At 52.0% G+C, this 21606-nt stretch overlaps 2 protein-coding genes across 9 annotated transcripts; both read left to right on the forward strand.

The window, feature by feature from the left end:
* Positions 1-525: 525 nt before the first annotated feature.
* On the forward strand, positions 526-9772 carry AP2M1 (adaptor related protein complex 2 subunit mu 1). Of its 4 annotated transcripts, XM_077990501.1 has the most exons (13): positions 537-641; positions 2631-2747; positions 3238-3312; positions 4559-4821; positions 5884-5966; positions 6360-6365; positions 6564-6699; positions 6800-6941; positions 7415-7534; positions 7631-7766; positions 7870-7967; positions 8436-8547; positions 9158-9772. In XM_077990501.1, the coding sequence occupies exons 2-13, from the start codon at positions 2674-2676 to the stop codon at positions 9290-9292; spliced, it is 1380 nt and encodes a 459-aa protein (XP_077846627.1). In that variant the 5' UTR covers positions 537-641; positions 2631-2673; the 3' UTR covers positions 9293-9772. The 4 variants fall into 4 exon arrangements, with proteins under 4 accessions (NP_001247527.1, XP_077846627.1, XP_014986923.1 ...); XM_015131437.3 differs by lacking the exon at positions 3238-3312 and having other exon boundaries at positions 4556-4821; NM_001260598.1 differs by lacking the exons at positions 3238-3312; positions 6360-6365 and having other exon boundaries at positions 526-641; positions 4556-4821; positions 9158-9766.
* A 2116-nt stretch (positions 9773-11888) lies between these two features.
* On the forward strand, positions 11889-19610 carry ABCF3 (ATP binding cassette subfamily F member 3). 5 transcript variants are annotated; one of them, XM_077991879.1, is made up of 22 exons: positions 11889-11970; positions 12197-12344; positions 12484-12563; positions 13086-13132; positions 13355-13452; positions 13552-13674; positions 13832-14098; positions 14324-14330; positions 14424-14504; positions 14592-14651; positions 14751-14807; positions 14918-14940; positions 15051-15106; positions 15220-15420; positions 15517-15593; positions 16664-16708; positions 16788-16920; positions 18240-18328; positions 18436-18527; positions 18706-18838; positions 18970-19057; positions 19146-19610. In XM_077991879.1, exons 7-22 carry the CDS (start codon positions 13999-14001, stop codon positions 19302-19304), a joined length of 1401 nt encoding a protein of 466 aa, XP_077848005.1. In that variant the 5' UTR covers positions 11889-11970; positions 12197-12344; positions 12484-12563; positions 13086-13132; positions 13355-13452; positions 13552-13674; positions 13832-13998; the 3' UTR covers positions 19305-19610. The 5 variants fall into 5 exon arrangements, with proteins under 5 accessions (XP_077848005.1, XP_014986969.1, XP_077848002.1 ...); XM_015131483.3 differs by lacking the exon at positions 14324-14330; XM_077991876.1 differs by lacking the exon at positions 14324-14330 and having other exon boundaries at positions 12197-12326.
* The last annotated feature ends 1996 nt before the right edge of the window (positions 19611-21606 follow it).

Consider the following 21606-nt stretch of genomic DNA (forward strand, 5'->3'; position numbering starts at 1 on the left):
GGAAAAAGCCCATGTCCGGAATAAATATATGAGAAAAGCTTGGGAGAATCAGAGGTAGTGTTAGAAAGCAGTAAATTCAGCACAAACACTTATACTGCCAAGTTGTATTTATTTGTGTGCAAAGTGAGGACAGCCAGTCCTGGGACTCTGGAAACAGAAAAGGCCTACAGCAATCCCAGGCTTAACAGATGTGCTTCTACAAATGGCATTAATATTCCAAAACTCCAAAACACAAATAGGAACAGGAGGAAGTGCAGGGACTACAATTCCCAGAGCGCTCAGTGAAAAAAAAAAAAAAAAATGAGGCCGGTGGAGCGGTGTATGCTGGAATGTGTATTTCTGGTAGGGCCGGCTAAGGCCACGCCTACCCCTTCCTGAGGCAGGGACGGTTTCTCGAAAGCAGTCGGTAGTTGTAGTTTTGCTAAACCTAGAGCGCTTCAAATAGCAAGCAAGGAGGCCGCGAGGCCTGACGGGATTTGTAGTCGGCGCGAGAGGCGGGCGCGCACGCGCAGCCGGGACCGGGGCGGGGCCGCGGCACTGCGGTGAAAGCCGAGGCAGCGGGCAGACGAGCAGGGGGCGGGCGGACATCTTGGGATCCGGAGAGTGGCCGGGCCGGCAGAGAAGGGGCCTCGGGACACCAGGTGAGCCGGGGATCTGGCCTTATGGCGTGGGGGAGGACGCCGCGGGTCGTCTGCTTCGCCGCCCAGCTTTGTCCTGCCCTGCGCTGAGCTGGCAGAAAGCTGCCCACACCCGGGAGTGGCTTCAGCCTTCAGACCCGGGAGCTGGCTGACGGTGGGGCGGGGGCGCCCGGGGCGAGGTTGCAGGGCTGGCTGGGAGCGGTGCCCTCCACCTGACCCGCCTGGCGCCTCCCATGAGAGGGATACCGCCTGAAATTCTCCCAGAGCAGGAACGCTGCGCAGCGCCCCCTCCCTAGGATAGTGCCAACCCCCTACCCCTCCGCGCAAGGACAATTTCCCCGTCTCGTAGGACAGTGACACCCCCTTGTTCCGCCTCCTTGCACCGTGACAGATCTCACACCATGCGGCCCCCCCTCCTCTCAGTTCAGTGACATCCCGCGGCTCTTCTTCCTTAGACCTGTGACGGCCCCCGCGCCCCATGGCACCATCTTTTCCCACGATGTCTCCCCAAGGCGAAAAGCCCACCACCCCCTCATTACTCTGCACCTGAACCCCAAGCAGGCTCTGTCTCCCCAGCTTTCCCTTATTCACTACCGTCAATTTCCCCCTGCTGGTTTTTCCTTCTTAAAGCCTTGACCTTTTCCATACTGGAAACCCTTACCTTTAGGTGCACTCCACCAGCCCAGTTTGCTGCTGTGGGCTCACCTGAGGACGCTGCCTGGCTGTCACTGCCGGTCTTTACCCTTAACTAAATGTTCCATTCCTGCCCAAGGCCCCACCTCTGGTTCTCGGGTGCCCTTCCCTACCTACCACTCGATATACCTGTGGACTTGGTTCTTTGCCCCAGGCTCTACCTCCATTTTGCATCTCCTCTACCAGCCTGTTTGGGACTGAGGAATGGGATGAGTCCACCACCTTGAGAGGCCGCTCACCCCTCTGGAAGACCTTGACAGCCACAGGAAAAGGCTTTATTTTCCAGTTTAGAAAAGTCTTCTAAAGTACTCCCTGTGAAATTAATACCAGAGCTAATCCAGGAAATCTAAAAGCAAATTAATGCCTTTTCTCAAGCAGTCTAAATTAATTTGACCCAAATAATTTGGATAATTCAGGCATCCTGAAATCCCTGCTTCTTGTTTATAGGCACCCAGGCCAGAAATGAGTTACTTGATGGGCCTGGAATCACGATTTCAGATGGAAGGATTTCTTAATTTTATGAGCCTGCACTACCCCCACCCCCCCAGTCCTTACTTTTATTGCATTCCAGAGCTTTTTGAAAGGGGGGTGGTAGTCAGAAATAACTGTAATAAGCAGCTTAGGTGATGGAGGTGTAGTCTGCCAGCACTAGGACCTTCCTCCTTTGCCCTTTGCCTGCTTATTCCACTGCCTGGAAGAGGTTAAGCCACACTCCCGGGTCCACATTAGGGCCTAAGGGCTCCCTTCTCTTCTCCTCACACCCTTTCTTGGAATGTTTGAATTCTGTGAATTAGAGTGCCGGAAGTTCAGGCCCTGCGACCTTCTCTGAAGGGTAGTGGAGCCCGAGAGACTGGATGCTCTAAAGGTTATGCCTGGGGGCCCCAGGCCTGAACCAACTGGAGTAATTCCTACCGCCATTCCTGCAGCAGCAGGCAGGCAGGCCTTAGTGACTCACTGGCCGGAGCCTGAGAGTCTGCACAGGAGGAGGCCGAAAAGGATCATTCCTGAGCTCAGTGCTGGAGAGAGGGGGCGGGGTTGCTGATGCTCAGCCCCAGGAAACGGAGGGTCAAAATGGCCTTAGAGTCCTGAGCCTAATCTCTCTCAGTTTCTTTCTCCCATCCAGTGTGGAATAAACAGGAACTGGAGCCTAGCTGAGGGGAGGGGCATGTCTGGGAGGGCTGCAGGGTCACTTGCTAAAGGGTTGAGTCAGGAAAAAAGCTCCAGTGATCTGCACAGCTCCACAGGGGATGTTGGCAGGGATTCTGAGGTCTTCTTTTACCCCGCCCCCGCCTGTCCTAGGTCTGTTCTCAGAGCAATGGGCCGCGGAGACTGATCTGCCGCCATGATTGGAGGCTTATTCATCTATAATCACAAGGGGGAGGTGCTCATCTCTCGAGTCTACCGAGATGACATCGGGTGAGTCCTCTGGCAGAGCCAGCTGTGCCCCACCACTCCAGCCCCCGAGCCCCAGCATGCAGGATTAGGTCTCTTCTCACCAGAGGCTTGACTTGGACCACCCTGACCCCTGGCTGCACCCTGGAAGCTCAGCTAGTGTAGCCTGGCTCCCATTAGGTCTGGTGGTATTCACCCGGCAGCCAGCCTGCTGGCCCCTAGGTGGGACCCGTGGAATGGCATGGTCCCACAGCTTTAGGAACGCCTGCCCTTCCTGCATCCTGTTTCTCTATACAGGCCTGGTTGCTGGAGATGAGTGCCTTTGCCCAGGCTGGTGAATTTCTTCTTTGAGGAGAAGGAGAAATATCTCTAGTGGGTGGGGTTAGTGGCCAGGCTGGAGACACTAATCCATCTAAGCCTTGCTCTGAGAAGCCCTTCTCATATCAAGCGCCTTCACTGGATTCTATTGAAAGCCTCTCCAGGCTACCCAATCCTCTCCTGCTCCCTTTCTCAGGAGTCAGGCTGCTGACTCAGCTGTCTTCAGTTCCTCTGGGCCATTCCTGGGGGAGAGGCTGGGAGGGAGCGTGAGGCACTCTCTGGGTCACTAAGAAAGGGCAGGGAGGCCATGCTACCCTCTCTGGTTTATCAGAGTAGACCCAGAGCGGCTCCATATCCTGGGCCTTCACACAGAGCCACAGCCTGCCTTCTCATTCTGCACCCCCTTGCACACGCTGGACCTATCCTAGCCTCCGAGGCGCTAATGAGATTAGGCTCCTCTGGTTCCTGCTGCCTGTTTTTCTTCCTCAGAGAGCTTGAGATAAAGTCACAGAATGGGCCTGTGGCAGTGCTCCTCATTTGGCTCCCTGGCTGATGGGCTGGCCTGGCCCTTGCGGGTGTTTGTCCATTGGCTGGTGGTGTGGCATGAGTTAGAGCTGCAGCCGTGGCAAGGTCTGGCCTGCCTGAACCTGGCTGGCTACACCCCCCACCCCCACCCCCGGTCCCCCTCCTGCGTTGGATGGACTAGGCAAGCCAAGGCTGGGTCACACGCCACCTTGCCTGTCTTGTCTGCTTCCACCTCACGGTGTGTGCTGCCCTCCCGGTGTGTTGTGTGTCTAACCCTCTCTCTCGTTGCTGTCACTCTCCTCTTCTTGCTGGCGTCATTTCTCTCATCCCATCTCATTGACTGCCGTAGCAATAGGTAAGCGGCCTCTCAAGCTGCTGCCCAGGTACAGGTGGGTGGGGGCCCTGCCCCCATCATTGTTTTCCTGCATCCTTTTTCATTCCCTGAACTTGCTCTGGAGTTGGATCCTGGGCAAGAATGGGTAGCACAGTTCCATGGCCCCTTGGTACTTCCTCCTTGGTGACTTCTGAAGCCATGCTGGCTTTGTATAACATCTGGAGGAGTCGGCCCTCCCCACTGGTGGGATCACTAGTGGGAGGACTGGAGAAGCAGTGTCTCTTTCTGTCCTGGACCTGGGAGCTTACAGGGAAGCTAGATAAAGCTGGGAAATTAGGGCCAGCCCTGGGAGTCAAGAATATCTGTCTCTAAACCTGATGAACCTCACTTTATTAAGGTTACATCGGCCTTAATAGTTGACTTCCCTATTTCTTGTGGCCTTTAGACACTAGCCCAGCTCAGGCACTCTTCCCATGCCTCCACAGGGAGTCATAAGAAGGGAACCACCCCAGTGGTTTAGGCATTGGCTTTCTTTAGATTGTGTGTGTCAGACTTCTGCAGAAAGGTGGGTGGAGCTGTTAACAGCTGTGGTTGATCCTTGTGGGGTAAGGTTCGCCTGGGTGCTGAGCAGGCCCTGTGCACCCTTTCCCCTCAGGAGGAACGCAGTGGATGCCTTTCGGGTCAATGTTATCCATGCCCGGCAGCAGGTGCGCAGCCCCGTCACCAACATTGCTCGCACCAGCTTCTTCCACGTTAAGCGGTCCAACATTTGGCTGGCAGCAGTCACCAAGCAGAATGTCAACGCTGCCATGGTCTTCGAATTCCTCTATAAGATGTGTGACGTGATGGCTGCCTACTTTGGCAAGATCAGCGAGGAAAACATCAAGAACAATTTTGTACTCATATATGAGCTGCTGGATGGTGAGGCTGGTGGGCTGGCAGGGCAGGGGGCCTAGGGTGGGAAAGAACCAGGCTGGGCCTGGCCTGAAAGTGGGTGTAGGTCCGAGGCTCTGGTACCCTCTGAACTTTCTTTCCTGAGTATCTGGGCTCTTGGACTAGGATCTCTATGCCCCTCAGAAGGCCAGTTCACATCCAAACCTAAAGGCTGGTCTGAAGTAGAACACAGAAATAGGCCAGCAGGTGTGGAGGGGAAGTTTTGGTCTTCCACGGGGCTAGGAACCTGACTCAGGTTTGGTGGTGAGCCTCCTGTATTCATCCTCTTTCCTTTGTGGCTTGGACCTTACTTCACTGACTGTCCACCCAGTTTTCCATCTCAGCAGCTGCTTCAGAGCCTGGGGGAGACTGAGATACTACAAGCCCCTGGGGGTGCACTGTTACCTCTGTTTCTCTGTAGAGTGTGATCTAAGGGAAGGTGAATCCTTCCACCTTCCCATTGTCTATTTTCTGGAGAAAACAGCTCAAAGCTTCTTGATTTGCCACCCACTGGCCATGTGACTCTTCTATTGATTTCTTTTTTTTTTTTTTTTTTTTTTTGAGACAGGGTCTTACTGTTGTCGCCTATGCTGAGTGCAGTGGTGTAATCGCAGCTCACTGAAGCCTTGACCTCCCAGGCTCAAGCAATCCTCCAGCCTTAGCCTCCTGAGTAGCTGGGACCACAGGCACATGCCACCATGCTTGGCTCATTTTTACTATTTTTTGTAGAGCTGGGTCTCGCTATGTTGCCCAGGCTGGTCTTGAACTCCTGGGCTGAAGTGATTCTCCCACCTTGGCCTCCCAAAGTGTTGGGATTATAGGCATAAGCCACTGCGCCTGGCCTTGATTTCTCTATTTGAAAAAATAAAACATTTGAATTGTTTTCCTGTAAAGCACAAATCACAGAATAAATGCTACAAAGCTAGAAGACTTTGTTGCAGATGATCCCACATGGTCTTTGGGAGCTGTGCCAGTCAGACATGTGTAGGCCCAAGTAGGGACTGGAATGAGAAGGTTTGTTCAGGGGCTGATGGTTCCCTTCTTTTTCAGAGATTCTAGACTTTGGCTATCCACAGAATTCCGAGACAGGCGCGCTGAAAACCTTCATCACGCAGCAGGGCATCAAGAGTCAGGTACTTGAATTGTGCAGACTATAGTCAGGGTGCAGGCCAATCTCCCTTCATCTCAGCTGGCCCCTGAGCCTTGTCTGAGCTGACTCATAAGCCCTCCCATAACAGGAAGTGCTGGCCTGAGCCTCCTGCCATGATTGCAGGCCTATTTTGCTCTATGTGGTCCTCCCACTGCAGGAGCAGCCAATTAAGCATCTCTGTTACCAGGAATACAGCTCAAGCAGTTTCCTTTTGCACTGAGGGTTGGGGGAGGAGGCCTGGTCTTGAGGCCTGGTGTTCCTCAGGAGGAGAGAGCTTGGGCCCTCTCCTATAGGATCCAAGCCTCATAGCTTTCTCCTCCTTTTCTGCCTCCCTTGCTACTTCATGTGGGCACCTCGTTGGCCCTGCGGCCTCCAGCATCAGGTAAGCCCTTCCCTTAGCTTCCGCCCTTGCAGCTTTGCTTTGTTTCTCCAGGCCCTGCCCTTTGGGGCTTATAGGGGAAAATGGATTACAGGTGGGGACTAGAAGGGATGGGGAATGAGGGTGGAGTGGGGATAGAGACAGGATGATTAAAGGGAGAGGGGAGTGAGGCTCTTGCTGTTTGTTTCTGCTCCCATGTAGACAAAAGAAGAGCAGTCACAGATCACCAGCCAGGTGACTGGGCAGATTGGCTGGCGGCGAGAGGGTATCAAGTATCGCCGGAATGAGCTCTTCCTGGATGTGCTGGAGAGTGTGAACCTGCTCATGTCCCCACAAGGTGAGGTCCCTCTCACAACAAAGCTGGAGGGGGACCAGGGCAGGATCCTGGGTCTGCCTGCCTGACTCTGCTGCTCCCCATTTATCTGTTCCATCATCAGGGCAGGTGCTGAGTGCCCATGTGTCGGGCCGGGTGGTGATGAAGAGCTACCTGAGTGGCATGCCTGAATGCAAGTTTGGGATGAATGACAAGATTGTTATTGAAAAGCAGGGCAAAGGCACAGCTGATGAAACAAGCAAGAGGTGCCTGAGGCAGGAGAGCTGGTGGGAAAGGGTGTCTCTTGGAGGGCTCGGTGGGGTCTAGTGAACCACAAGTTTCTTCTGGATTTCATTCCCACTGTAATTGCAAACTCTGTTCCTGACGGTAAGCCTGGCTGTTCGCTCTTGACATTGGTGCTAAGAGAGATGAGGGGACTGTCCTCAGAGCAAGCCCCTTTTTTTGGTCCCTAGGACCAAGGCCTCTTCTGTACATACTGATAGCCTCCTCTGCCCAGTGTGCCTGAAACACCCAGGTCCCAAGCAGCAGGGCCCCCAAGAGATGAGTTTACAAGGTTTCCCTCTCATCCCAAGCTCTGGGGCAGACCTCTGAGTCAGAAAGCTGCATTCTAGCAGCTTTTCATAGTCTCTGGTGCCAGCCTGGGGTGGAGTGGTCTCCCAGCGTGACACCTGTCATTCTCCTGTACCAATGAGACCTCCTCTTCTGCCCCTGCTTGCAGTGGGAAGCAATCAATTGCCATTGATGACTGCACCTTCCACCAGTGTGTACGACTCAGCAAGTTTGACTCTGAACGCAGCATCAGCTTTATCCCACCAGATGGAGAGTTTGAGCTTATGAGGTGCCATTGGGGTGTGAGGAGGCAGCCAGTGCTGCTGGCAGATTGGGGAGAGGAAGTGGGTCAGCTCTTTGGTAACCTTGCTTCCCATCCCTTAAGGTATCGCACAACCAAGGACATCATCCTTCCCTTCCGGGTGATCCCGCTAGTGCGAGAAGTGGGACGCACCAAACTGGAGGTCAAGGTGGTCATCAAGTCCAACTTTAAACCCTCACTCCTGGCTCAGAAGATTGAGGTGAGGACAGGGGGCTTGGGGAGGAGGAAGAACTTGTCCCTAGGAATAAAGGCAGCTGATGTCACAGCTTGACAGAGCTCCCTGACAGGTGTGTCACTTCTAGGTGAGGATCCCAACCCCACTGAACACAAGTGGGGTGCAGGTGATCTGCATGAAGGGGAAGGCCAAGTACAAGGCCAGCGAGAATGCCATCGTGTGGAAGTGAGTCTTTCCTTCATTAGGCCACAGCAGGTTCAAGATCCCAGTGTACCCTCTTGTTTTCACCTTTGATCCTTCTGAATGAGGGGTGGGGGAGTGTGCCTCTTTGCTTTTCTAGGAGCCTCTGCTTGTACTGTCAGCCTTTATGCCTCCATGTGAGTATGTACACGCCTGCATTTGGGTTCATGCACGTGCTTATTTTTTAAGATGCTTTGGCATTTCCCTGCTTGCCTTTGTAATGTATCTGTGAAGCTGACAAAGCAAAGATAGCATGCCCAAGTGTCTAGGCAGAAACTGCATCCTGTTGTCCTAAAGAAGTAGACCCAAGCTTCCATAGCAAGTAGTTAGCAGGGTCCTGACCACTTCTTGTGGCACCTCCTGCAAGCTCCTGGGCGTGCTCCTTAAAATGGGCAACTGCCCTTGAAACTTCTCCAAGCTACAATGGGCTGCCTGTTGTCCCTGTGTTCCTAGGATCAAGCGCATGGCAGGCATGAAGGAATCGCAGATCAGCGCAGAGATTGAGCTTCTGCCTACCAACGACAAGAAGAAATGGGCTCGACCCCCCATTTCCATGAACTTTGAGGTATGGCAGAGGAGGGGCCTAAAGTCATGCCAGGGTATGCTGGAAAAGCTCTTAGAGATCATTCCGATAAACCGCTGCACCTTAGAGGTGAGGAAACTGAGGCCTAGAAAGAACTGGCTTTAATTCATAGATCCATTCTTCCCCTTTCAAGCCTCTTAGTAGAAGTTACTATTCATAGTGAGGCAAATCTTTCACTTCTCTTAGCTTGTCCTAACACAGTTCTTTCGAAAAACTTAGATTGTTTAAATGCCAGGTAAGACACAAAGTTTACTTACAGACAGGATAATGGACTGACTTTGCTTTGTGCATGTTAGACATAATTTTCTCCACCTTATTTTTAAGTTCATAATATTGAGCAGGATAAGTATGTTCTAAAGCAGTTCATTGGTTGCTGTCTCCTGCTGATGAAAGGAACTGATTCCGGGTGTCACTGGCAGGGCTTTCTTCTTCAGCCACCTCTTAGAGGGTCCCTCACCACCCCAGCTTCTTTAAGGACCCCAGCCATTCAAACACCTGTAGTAGAGATGAAGTAGAGCAGGGCAACGGGACTTCCCAGAGGAGAGCAGCTGTAAGAGGAAGGCCACATTTCTAACGAGCTGTCCTTGCCCAGGTGCCATTTGCGCCCTCTGGCCTCAAGGTGCGCTACTTGAAGGTATTTGAACCGAAGCTGAACTACAGCGACCATGATGTCATCAAATGGGTGCGCTACATTGGCCGCAGCGGCATTTATGAAACTCGCTGCTAGCTGCCACTAGGCAGCTAGCCCACCTCCCCACCCACCCTCTTCAACAGGTCCAGGTGCCGCTCCCTCTCCCACCACACATCAGTGTCTCCTCCCTCCTGCTTTGCTGCCTTCCCTTTGCACCAGCCCCTGAGTCTAGGTCTGGGCCAAGCACATTGCAAGTGGGACTGGTGGAGTAGCCCCTGGGCTCCCTGGACAGGGAAGTTCTGAGGCTCCTGCTCTCCCCTCCACCTGTCTGTCCTGGCCTAGTGCCAGGCTCTGAGTTCTGTGACCAAAGCCAGGTGGGTTCCCTTTCCTTCCCACGCCTGTGGCCGCACCTCTGGAGTGGGAGGGTCGGTTGCACCCCTCACCTCAGAGCTCTCCCAAAGGCCAGTAACGGATCCCCAGCCCTCAGTCCCTAGTCTGCTTTGGGATAGTGTGAGCTTCATTTTGTACACGTGTGACTTCGTCCAGTTATAAACCCAATAAACTCTGTAGAGTGGAGTTGCTGGCTAAGTGTTGATGTGGGAGCTACGTGGGGAGGGAACTGGTGTTGCTCTCCCCGCAGTTTTCTGTTCTGAATACTCTAAAAGCTCTTTCCTTGTCTTGTCCCAGTTAGGCGTCTCCTGGGCCATCCAAGCCCCTATCCTTGTGGGTTTTGGGCCCAGGTTTTCTGGCTCCTCTAAGAAAGCCTCAAGGGCAAGCAGCCTCAGCAGGCCCCAGTACCCTGGGGGTAGATCTTTCCCTAGCTCTTTTTTATTCCCCCTGGTCCTCGGACTCCTAGGCTCAAGAGATCTTTAGCCTAGGATCCAGAGGCTGCCTCAGCCTCTGGAGTAGCTGGGATTACAAGCACGCGCCACCACAGCACCCAGCTCTTTCTCTAATTCTTAGGCAGATGTTTTCTAATTAGATTAGGTATAGATTAAGTGAAGTTTACGTTTGGTCTTATAGCCATCCTAAGAAATTGACCTTTTAATTCCATCATTTACCCATGCTTCCCAAATCTTGCTGAGTGGGTGGTAGGAGGAAAGATTTGCAAGCAGAATAATACAATGGACTGGGTGCGGTGGCTCACACTGTAACCCCAGCGCTTTGGTAGCCGAGGTGGGTGGATCACCTGAGGTCAGGAATTCAAGACCAGCCTGACCAACATGGAGAAACCCTGTCTGTACTAAAATTACAAAATGAGTTGGGCATGGTGGTGCATGTCTGTAATCCCAGCTGTTCGGGAGGCTGAGGCAGGAGAATGGCTTGAACCCAGGAGGTGGAGGTTGCAGTGAGCCAAGATCGCGCCATTGCATTCCAGCCTGGGCAACAAGAGTGAAACTCTGTCTCAAATAAAAAAAAAAAAATATATATATATATATATATAAATGCATCTCCATGTCTCATCACCGAACTTCAACTATGATCAATGTGTGACCTGTTCCTTAATATCACATCCAATCTGTGTTCACTAACCAGGTGTCTTACCAAATTTTTCCAGACAAGGTTCATTGTGGTTGGCTAATGCTTCTCAAATTTTAAAAATCGATGTTTCCCTTCAGGTCTTGCAATTTTGTCGAAGAAACCAGAGTTCTGTAGTTTGCCTGTTGTCCCCAAGAAGTCACTTAACATATTCCTCTTTACCTGTATTTCCTGTAAAATGATTCAGTATCCGGATTGACTCCTCATGATGGCAGTGTTTAATCCAAAGGGGTGAATGGGTAATATAGTTTTCGGTGCCACTTTTAGAGAACCATCGGAGGAATATTTACGATTTAAATGTAAAGCAGTAGCGTCATTTTGGAGGAAATTCCTAACTTCCTGAGGGAATCGGTGAAAGGAAATAGCCTTTTACTGGCATTTACTGAGTGCGGAGAAGTCTGCTTTGGGTGTATGTAGGGAATAATTTATACAGGCCACATTGTCCTGGTTTTCTTGCCCTTTGGCGGTGGATTTGGTCGTGCCCTGGAGTGGTGGAAGAACTGAATTGGCTTAATTCACAAAGGTCGGCTGAATTATACAGTGTGAAGAGGCAAGTCGCGGCGGGGAGGCGGGTGGCGCTGGCAACCAGGCTGACGAGCCGTAGGGTCTGAGGACCCGCGAAAGCAAAGCACTGAGCAGGGGGCTTCTGAGAGGGACCGGGGTGAGTCAGCAAAGCTCTGGGCGGGCTCCAAAATGGACCTGGCTGGGTGCGCAGCAGCAGCAGCAGCAGCAGCAGCAGACGCGCCTCGAGGGAGCGCATAAAACCTGGCAAAGCCAAAATACTTTATCAGCCGCTTGCCTCTTGGGAGGCTCCCATCCGCCAGACCACCGGTGCCTCGCGGCCCTGATAAAACTTGAGCTCCACCCCACCGCTCGCTCCGGGAACTCCACCTCCCAGAAGGCAGCAAGAACCGCACAGGGGGGTAATCTTTCAGCGGAAAAGGTGTCGCGCACGCGCAGAGAGAGCTGCTCCGGCGCAGACTCGGCGCCTCTCCTCAAGGCCCCGCTCGCCCCGCCCACCGGGCTTCGCGCACTCCGCTCCTTTCTTGCGTCGCCGCTACGCATGCGCCTTGCAAGGAAGGGCGAGTTTCGGGGGCAGGGCGGGGGGCGGGCCTAGGCCGGGGTCTCACAGCGACTGCGCGGACGGGCTCCTGACTGGAACATGGCGACTTGCGCCGAAATCCTGCGGAGCGAGTTCCCCGAAATTGACGGACAAGTCTTCGACTACGTGACGGGTAAGCGGAACTGAATCGGCCGGCTGGGGAGACCGAAGTGGAGGCTGGGGGAAAGTCTAAACGAGCGTCGTGCCTGGGACTGTTGCCAGGCCTCTCCTCTGCATGACCTCTTGTCCCGGGGGCCGGTTGGGTCTGGAGCCTGGACTGGGGCCTCTGTCTGGGGACTGAAGCTGCTTGTGTGTTCACCCTACCCGATACCTTCCTCGTTCTACCACGCCCTGCCCAGGCGTCTTGCACAGCGGCAGCGCGGACTTCGAGTCCGTGGATGACCTGGTGGAAGCTGTGGGGGAACTATTGCAAGAGGTGTCCGGGGACAGCAAGGATGACGCGGGCATCAGGGCCGTGTGCCAGCGCATGTACAACACTCTGCGCCTGTATGTGCCAGGGAGTAGGGGTTGATGGGGGCGAAAGGGCGGCGAACGGTCCGGAGACAAGAGGTGGGGGAAGAAGATCTGATGGCCATAGAGCTTTTCCTTCAACTCCTAACTGCGCTTTCTATCCCTACCCACATAGGGCTGAGCCACAGAGCCAGGGAAATAGCCAGGTGCTACTGGACGCTCCCATCCAGTTGTCAAAGATAACAGAGAACTACGGTGAGAGTCAGGGGAGGTTGAACTAACTGCCCTCCTGTCCTTTTCTGCGCCCCCAACCATCTGCTCCCTGCAGCTTAGGGCTCCTACGTCTTTTCCACAGGACAGGGTTGTAAGAGCTAGTTGATGTCTTCACAGAGGGCAAAAGAGCCCATGATGGGGATGGGGAGGAGGTTGGAGGATTCTCCCAGCTCTTGGGTATGGTAGGAAGCATAAGAACCTGGAGCTGGACAGACTTGCTTTCACCCCCAATTTTGCAACTTACCAGCTGCATGATCTTGTAAGAGTTGGTTATCTGTCCCCAGCCTCGTCTATGCCTCTTTATCCTTTTATGTGAGTTTTTTGTTTGTGTGTTTGTTTTTGTTTTGTTTTGTTTTAGTGCAGGGAAGATAATAGCCATCTATCTGCAGGATTATAAGGCTTTATAGAAAACGTCTGTGTCTGTGCTTGGTTCATATTAGTCACTCAAAGTGTTAGTTTCCCTTCCCTCAGGGAGAAGGTGACTGCTTTTCTTATCGCTTACAGACTGTGGAACCAAACTTCCAGGACTGCTAAAGAGGGAACAGTCCTCGGTGAGGAGGAGGAAGCAAGGGAGGGGACTGTGTCTGTGATGGGGTTGGGAGTTGACTGTCTAATTGGAGTATCTTTTTGGGGGATTTCTGACTATGTCTTTCCCTGAGCCTTTGAGTCTGTTCATCATGGGTAAGTTAAGAGGGTTTACTCGAGATGTTCTCTCTTGGGGTTCCTTTCTGAGCCTACACCCTAGAGTGAAGTAGATGTGTTTGGACCCTTAGACAGTGAATGCAAAGAAGTTGGAGAAGGCCGAGGCTCGACTTAAGGCAAAGCAGGAGAAGCGCTCAGAGAAGGACACGCTCAAGACCAGCAACCCTCTGTGAGTGGGGGAAGCATGGCCCAGAAGAGAGCGGAGCAGTTCTTGCCTGGACAGAAGGTGGTGGGGAGCATTAAGAGCTGTCCATTTCTCCCTTTAAAGAGTCTTAGAAGAGGCATCAGCCAGCCAGGCAGGCAGCAGAAAGGAGAGTCGGTTGGAATCATCTGGCAAGAACAAATCCTATGATGTGCGAATTGAGAACTTTGATGTGTCTTTTGGCGATAGGTGAGGGGATAGTGGTGGCAGGGGTTGGCTTTCTTTTTCTAATTAGAGGAGAATTTGGAGAGATGAAATGGGGCTACAAACAATGTGAGGTTTGTTGTTTAACTTGCTGTGCACCTATTTCTAGAGCATCTTTGGTCTCCTGTCTCCACTCCTGCAGAGTATTGCTGGCTGGAGCAGATGTGAACCTGGCATGGGGCCGCCGTTACGGGCTGGTGGGGCGGAATGGGTTGGGGAAGACAACATTACTGAAGATGCTAGCCACCCGGAGTCTGCGGGTTCCAGCCCACATTTCCCTGCTGCACGTTGAGCAAGAGGTTGCTGGAGATGACACTCCTGCCCTGCAGAGTGTGCTGGAGAGTGACAGTGTGCGAGAGGATTTGCTACGGCGGGAGCGGGAGCTCAGTGCCCAGATTGCTGCTGGCAGGTGAGGGCTTCCGGCTAGGGAGCAACCAGTAGCTGCTGTCCCTCACAGAGTGCCTGCCCTCCTGGAACAATCCATAATTTGCATGTCCATCCTAGTAATCCGCAGAGCTTAGAACTTGGCGCTCTGGGACTCAAAAGCCCTTGTTCTTTCCACAGTGCCCATTTCCATAGTGCCCAAGGTAATGAGCACTGTGCAAACCCTTCCTGTATTCTCTTCCTCTTCCAGCCACAAGGTAGCCAATGGCCTTCTTTCCAATGGTATAAGGTGCAGGACATCCTCCTAGACTGCCCCCACTTAGGCCAATTGCTGTTTCTCCTCCCTCCAGGGCAGAGGGCTCTGAAGCTGCAGAGCTGGCAGAAATCTATGCCAAGCTGGAGGAGATTGAGGCTGACAAGGCACCTGCTAGGTATTTAAAGCTCCCCCTCCCTCCTTCAGATTTCCTTTCCCTTCTGTGGACTGTTCCAACTGAGTTCTTCAATTTCTTCTCTACTAGGGCATCAGTCATTCTCGCTGGGCTTGGCTTTACCCCTAAAATGCAGCAGCAACCCACCCGGTGAGTGACCCTTGCCATTGTTGGCCTTGAACCCTGTTGTCTCAGCCGCTTCCTGCCCTGATGAACACCCACCCCTAATGTGGCTTCATCATTCTTTAGGGAGTTCTCAGGTGGCTGGAGGATGAGGCTGGCCCTTGCCCGGGCCCTATTTGCTAGGTGAGTTTTCTGGGCCAGTGTATGAAGCCCTATGGAAGATTGGTCTTAGCTCTTGGGAGGTGGCATGAGTTGCTGACCTAAAATCTCGTGTGGTGTATTCTTATTCATAGGCCAGATCTTCTGCTGTTAGATGGTGAGTTTGAAATGGGGTACCCTGACTTTAGAATGGACGGGGGTGGTAGCATCCAAGTTCCTAGTTCTCCAGCCCTTCAATCCCAAGTGTGTGCTCCCCTCCTTCTCCAGAACCTACAAACATGCTGGATGTCAGGGCCATACTGTGGCTGGAGAATTACCTGCAGGTGAGTGCCTGTGGGTGCTGGAGTGGGTTGGGGAAAGTCGGCCTCCAAGATACCTGGGGGCCTGAGAACTGACTGTCCTCCCAAACTGGGCCTGCTGTCCTGTGACCCCTCAGACGTGGCCCTCCACAATCCTAGTCGTCTCCCACGACCGCAACTTCTTGAATGCCATCGCCACGGACATCATCCACCTGCACAGCCAGCGGCTAGATGGTTACCGGGGAGACTTTGAGACCTTCATCAAGAGTAAGCAGGAGCGGCTGCTCAACCAGCAGCGTGAATACGAAGCACAGCAGCAGTATCGCCAGCACATCCAGGTGTGGGGCCTGGCAGGGCTGGGGGTCCCATCCCAGGGGTTCTAGAGTGGGGGATGTGGGGGAGTTTGACCAATGCCTGCACTCTTCCACCTGCAGGTTTTCATTGACCGGTTTCGCTACAATGCCAACAGGGCCTCTCAAGTGCAGAGTAAACTCAAGATGCTGGAGAAGCTGTGAGTACAGCATCCTTGGCCAGGCCTTGACTCCTGTTCTCTCGGTCTCCTTCCTCATTTGCAGGCCACCCTTGCCCTACCATTCCAGGTCTCCCCTTCGCTAGAAGCCACCTGTGACTTCCTCCTCTGCTGGGAGGCAGAGTATTCCACATTGTTCTTGGAAGGCTAATCTTGACTAGCACGTGGCAACCACTAATTTACTTCCTGTTTCTGCTTCTGTGTATCTGCTTATTCTGGGCGTTTCATATAAATGGAATCATACAGTATGTGGCCTTTGTGCCTGGTGTCTTTCACCTGGCATCATGTGTGAGGCTCATCCATGTTGTAGCGCGTGTCAGAACTTCATTTCTTTTCGTGGCTGGATAATATTCTATTGTATGGATATACAGCATTTTGTTTATTGAGTCATTAGGGGACATTTGGGTTGTTTCCATTTTGGTTATTATGAGTAATGTTGCTGTGAACACTGGTGTACAAATTTTTGTGTGGTCATATGTTTTCAGCTTGCTTGGGTGCATACCTAGGGACAGAATTGCTGGGTTACATGGTAATTCCACATTAATGTTTTGAGGAACTGTCAAACTGTTTTCTAAAGCAGCAACATCATTTTACATTCCTACCAACAAGGAATGAGAGTTCCGATTTCTCCACGTCTTTGGCAACACTGTTATTGACTGTTTGTTTTTTTAGTTTTAGCCATCCTAGTGGCTGTGAAGTGATAGCTCATTGTGGTTTTGATTTGCATTTCCTTAATAACCAATGACAGTGTGCACTGGGAGTTTAACGTTGAAGTGCCCTTTCTATAAGTGCTGGCAGGAAGCTTAAAATCATAAGGCTTAGATGTTTGCAATGTGGAAACATATCACGATATAGTAACTGGGGGTAAAAAGTCACAAAAAGCCTAATTCTATTTTTTAGCATTCAGTAAACGAGAACAGTGTACTCTAAAGTAATGATACCTGAGTGGTAGCAGTACAAGCCCTTTCTAAGTTTTCTCTGAACATATATTACTTGTGTAGGAAGTTATTTTTTTAAGTCATAAATCTAGTCTACCTGATCTCTTCCCCCAGGCCTGAGCTGAAGCCTGTGGACAAGGAATCAGAGGTCGTAATGAAGTAAGTGCTGGGCCAGTGGGGCTGGTGGGGAATTGCTTGCTTCCAACTGCCCCCACATCCTCACCCCTACCTCCTGCAGATTCCCTGATGGGTTTGAGAAGTTCTCGCCGCCAATTCTGCAGCTAGATGAGGTGGATTTCTACTATGATCCGAAGCACGTCATCTTCAGTCGCCTCTCCGTGTCTGCTGATCTCGAGTCTCGCATCTGTGTGGTATGGCTGCTGTTTCTCTGTGCTGTGAGCTGGGAGTCTCGCGTCTCAGTGTGTGGTGTGGATTGGCCCAGATCCTCAAGCTGTAAAGGGATGAGGTCCATGGAACAGGAGAGAGGACCTGGGCTAAGGACTTTGCAGGACTTATACTAGCCGTGTCCTCTGGCTGCACAGCGCTGCTCTTCAGGGAGGAAGAGCCTGGTATATAGTGTTTTAAAAATACTTAAAGCAGTGCTTTACCTTATTGATCTCAGTTCTGAGTTTTCTAAATCTTGAGACATTGAGGAGACAGCATGGGCTTCAGGGTCAGACTTCGGATCTTGACTATACCATTGCCTAGCTTGGTTACCAAGCAGCTTCCTAATCCTTAAGATGGCGCTGGCATCTACCTGGGATGGTATTGGGAGAAGTAAGTCCCCCCCAGCACTTAGCAAATACTCAAGTATTGCTCCCCTTAGTACATGTATTTTTCTTTTTTTTTTTTTTTTTTGAGACAGAGTCCCACCTTGTTGCCCAGGCTTTTCTATGGCACGATCTTGGCTCACTGCAACTTACGCCTCCTGGGTTCGAACAATTCTGCCTCAGCCTCATGAGTAGCTGAGATTATAGGCATCTGCCACCATGCCCAACTTATTTTTTGTATTTTTAGCAGAGACAGCGTTTCACCATGTTGGCCAGGCTGGTCTCAAACTCCTGACCTCAAATGGTCTGCTTGCCTCGGCCTCCCAAAGTGCTGGGATTACAGGCGTGAGCCACTGCGCCCGGCTAGAGTCCTTAAAAATATTTTTTTGGTTGTTGATGGAGTCATTGGGACTGGGGACTGCCTGAGACCCCTTCTAATTTCCTTCCCTTCTGTGTTACACACAGCGGTGCTCTTTTTATTGATACGTAATTATACATGTTTATGGGGTACAGAGTGATATTTCCATACATGTATACAATGTGTAATGTTCGAATCAGGGTAATTAGCATATTCACCGTAAACATTTATCACTTTATGTTGGGAACATTCAAAATCTTCTAGCTTTTTAAAAATGTACAATCAGTCATTGTGAAGTGTAGCGTCCCTGCAGTGCTGTAGAACCCTCGAACTTATTCCTCCATTCCTCCTATCTAGCTACAATTCTGTTTTGGTTAACCAACCTCTCCCGATCTCCTCTCTCAATTCCCCTCCTCCCCGCTTACCCTTCCCAGCCTCTAGTAACCAGAACTCTACTCTCTACTTCTATGTGCTAAACATTTTCTAGTGCCCACATATGAGTGAGAACTTACAGTATTTATTTTTCTGGCACACACTGTATGACGTTTTCACATTTCTTAAGGTTGGAGAGAATGGGGCCGGGAAGTCTACCATGCTGAAGCTGCTTATGGGGGACCTGGCACCTGTTCGGGGCATCAGACACGCTCACAGGTCAGAGGCACCCCCGCCCATGAGCACACTTGCAGGCACCCATGCTTCCTGCACTCCTTCATGGCTGTTGCCTTTGTCTGCTTTTCCACCTCGGTTTCTGTCTTCAGGAATCTGAAGATTGGCTATTTCAGCCAGCACCACGTGGAGCAGCTGGACCTGAACATCAGTGCTGTGGAACTGCTGGCACGCAAGTTTCCTGGTGAGTTGGGGATTTGAGTGGGGAAAGAGGGATGAGGCTGACCCCGGCAGCTAGACCTGCCTTGGAGTGAGTGCAGAGCAGCCCTCCCAAGCCTAGATGGGGACTTGGAGGTGTGGCTGGAGGGTACAGGGAGGGAGTTGGGCCAAGAAACCACCTGATCTGGGGAGTCCTTTTCCAGGGCGGCCTGAGGAGGAGTACCGTCACCAGCTGGGTCGGTATGGCATCTCCGGAGAGCTGGCTATGCGTCCTGTTGCCAGCTTGTCTGGGGGCCAGAAGAGCCGAGTGGCCTTTGCTCAGATGACTATGCCCTGGTGAGGCCTCATTTTCTAGAGCTCTTCCCCTCCCATTTCCCCTTCTTGCCCAGTAGAAAACTGTATCAGAAGGCTTTATTTTCTCTCACCACACCCCTTCACTGCCTACCTTCCTGGGTTCTGCCTTCCAGCCCCAACTTCTACATTCTGGATGAACCCACAAACCACCTGGACATGGAGACCATCGAGGCTCTGGGCCGTGCCCTCAACAATTTCAGGGTGAGTGTGCCTTCACCCTGCCCACTCCTCCCCAGGCCTCGGTGCCTCTCGTGTCCCCCTCAGCACCTCCTGCTCTCGTGTCTTTCAGGGTGGTGTGATTCTGGTGTCCCACAATGAACGCTTTATCAGGCTGGTGTGCCGGGAGTTATGGGTGTGCGAAGGAGGCGGCGTCACCCGCGTGGAAGGAGGATTTGACCAGTACCGCGCCCTCCTCCAGGAACAGTTCCGCCGCGAAGGCTTCCTTTAGGGCTACCAGGCTGAGGACTCGCCCAGGACATGGACTGGTCTCTCAGACCCCTGGGCCACCACATAGGCCACCAACTCCAGGCCGTGGACTTCCCCCAACTTGGGGACAGCCTTATTCCCAAATGTCTCTCTCCTTTTGACTGGAGCATCTTCTGCACAACCTTGGGAGCCCATCCAAGGGTTGGTGAGGACTGGTTTCCCGGGGGCCGGGGGTCTGGGGGTACCCTCTGGGGTTATAGGTTTCCCCACTGCCCCAGCTCTGACTGGACCCCAAGTGGCTGCTATGTAAATTAAATGTCTCCCTGCATCTCCTTTGCCTCATGTCTGCTGCTCCCTGGGCAGTGGTTGCCTCCTATTGAGGGCTATGGACTCTCAGATTGGCCTTTTCCTATGGCACTTGTATCACTCACGTGGAGGAAGCAATGGCAGCACCAGCCTTGCCTCTAGAAGAAACATTGTCAAGCTGCTGGGGCATTGAGGTCATCTGCCTGCCTGACCTTGGGGTGGGCTGAGCCAGTGGAATGAAGGGCAGTGTATTGGCATCACTGCGGTGCTGTTAGCCCTAGCCTGGGCTCAGCCTCAGCTGAAGGGGTCTTGGGTTCTGCCACCACAGCCCCCACTGATGGGCAGTTGAACTGATTCTGTAACCTGGCCTCACACGTGGCTGGCTCCTTTCTCCAGTGGTATCTGGCTCCGGCTTGCCCTGCTTCTCTGCTCTCTAGACTCAGCGCTGAAGAGAAACTGTCTTTGTCCTCACTTTGCTTAGGTGATTGCATGTTCTTTATATTTCCTCTAACCATGTAGGAGGGGCCTGGGAAATAGGGAATTTAGGACAGGGTCTAACAGGAAGACATAGAACGCTTTGTTTTCAAATTAAGCAATCTTTAAGAGGGGAGAGATGTTGAACAGAGATAGTATCATTTATAAATATTATTTCTTGAGGAGTTAGCCGTTGTATGTAATTGTTATGCAGAGGACGTTAAAATGGAGACATTTGAGCTGAGCACAGTGGTGCGCACCTGTAGTCCCAGCTATTGTGGAGGCTGAGGTGGGAGGATTGCTTGAACCCAGGAGTTTGAGGCCAGCCTGGGAAACTTAGCGAGACCACTTCTCTCAAAAGAAAAAAATTAAACGGACATACTGCTTTGCTCTCAGTGACAACAAAGGAACCAGTCAGCAGAAAGCACTTGCTGCCCTCATGCAGATTGTAGTCAAAAAGCTCAACCAGGCCAGGAGCAGTGGCTCATGCCTGTAATCCCAACACTTTGGGAGGCCGAGGTGGGTGGGTCACCTGAGGTCAGGAGTTCAAGACCAGCCAGGCCAACATGCGGAGGCCCCGTCTCTACTAAAAATACAAAAATTAGCCGGGTGTGGTGGCACATACCTGTAGTCCCAGCTACTCAGGAGGCTGAGGCAGGGGAATAGCTTGAATCTGGGAGGCAGAGGTTGCAGTGAGCTGAGATCGTGCCATCGCACTCCAGCCTGGGTGACAGAATGAGACTCCGTCTCTTAAGAAAAAAAAAAAAAAAGCTTGACCAGAGAATCTTAACTCTGAGCTGCTGAGGGTAGCATGGTGTGGGTCGCTGGGGAGAGAGCCCTGTTTTGGGGATTAAAGCAAGATAAAGGCGGCAAGGCTCTGGACTGGTGAAGCTGGCAGAAGGACCACTGATGTGCCCGCCTCCTTCCTCCCATGTCTGTGGCCATGGGCACCCTTAGCTCAGCACTGCAGAGAGCTTGCTCACAGCCCTCAGAATTCTCTTCCAACTTCAGACCCACAGGTGGGTGTATCAGGGAGCCATCCATTATAGGATCATGCCTGCCTGCTCACCAGGCTTTCAGCCTCTGAGCCCTTCACCAGTGGTGAACCCCAAAGGAGTTCTCTCAACTCTTTATAGAATCCTTGGGAATGCGTCTGGAGGGTTCTATGACACCAAATCTGCTTTTGTGCTTCAAGAGCACTGGAGTTGGAGTCTAATATCAGATCTCAGCTCTGTTGCTGGTAACAGAAATAACCACAGCTGGTAGCAGAAGGTAACCACAACAAATTCCTCAACTTTTCTGAACACCTACCTGGTTTCTTTATAGGACTATTGTGAGGATTTGCTAACAAGAACAATATATAAGCACTCAAAAAAGTGACTCTTGTGTGACCATCTGATTTGAAGGACTATCATATGGGAAAAGAAGTGATATTTCACTGAGTGACTCCAGAGACAGATCAGTTTGGGCTCAAAGGATGGAAAACTTGGCTAACTCAGGCTGTCTTCTGAGAATTCCCAGTCAGTGGGACTGTTCAGCCCTGC

The sequence above is a fragment of the Macaca mulatta genome, chromosome 2, assembly GCF_049350105.2.
Source record: "Macaca mulatta isolate MMU2019108-1 chromosome 2, T2T-MMU8v2.0, whole genome shotgun sequence".
NCBI classification, from domain to species: Eukaryota; Metazoa; Chordata; class Mammalia; order Primates; family Cercopithecidae; genus Macaca; species Macaca mulatta.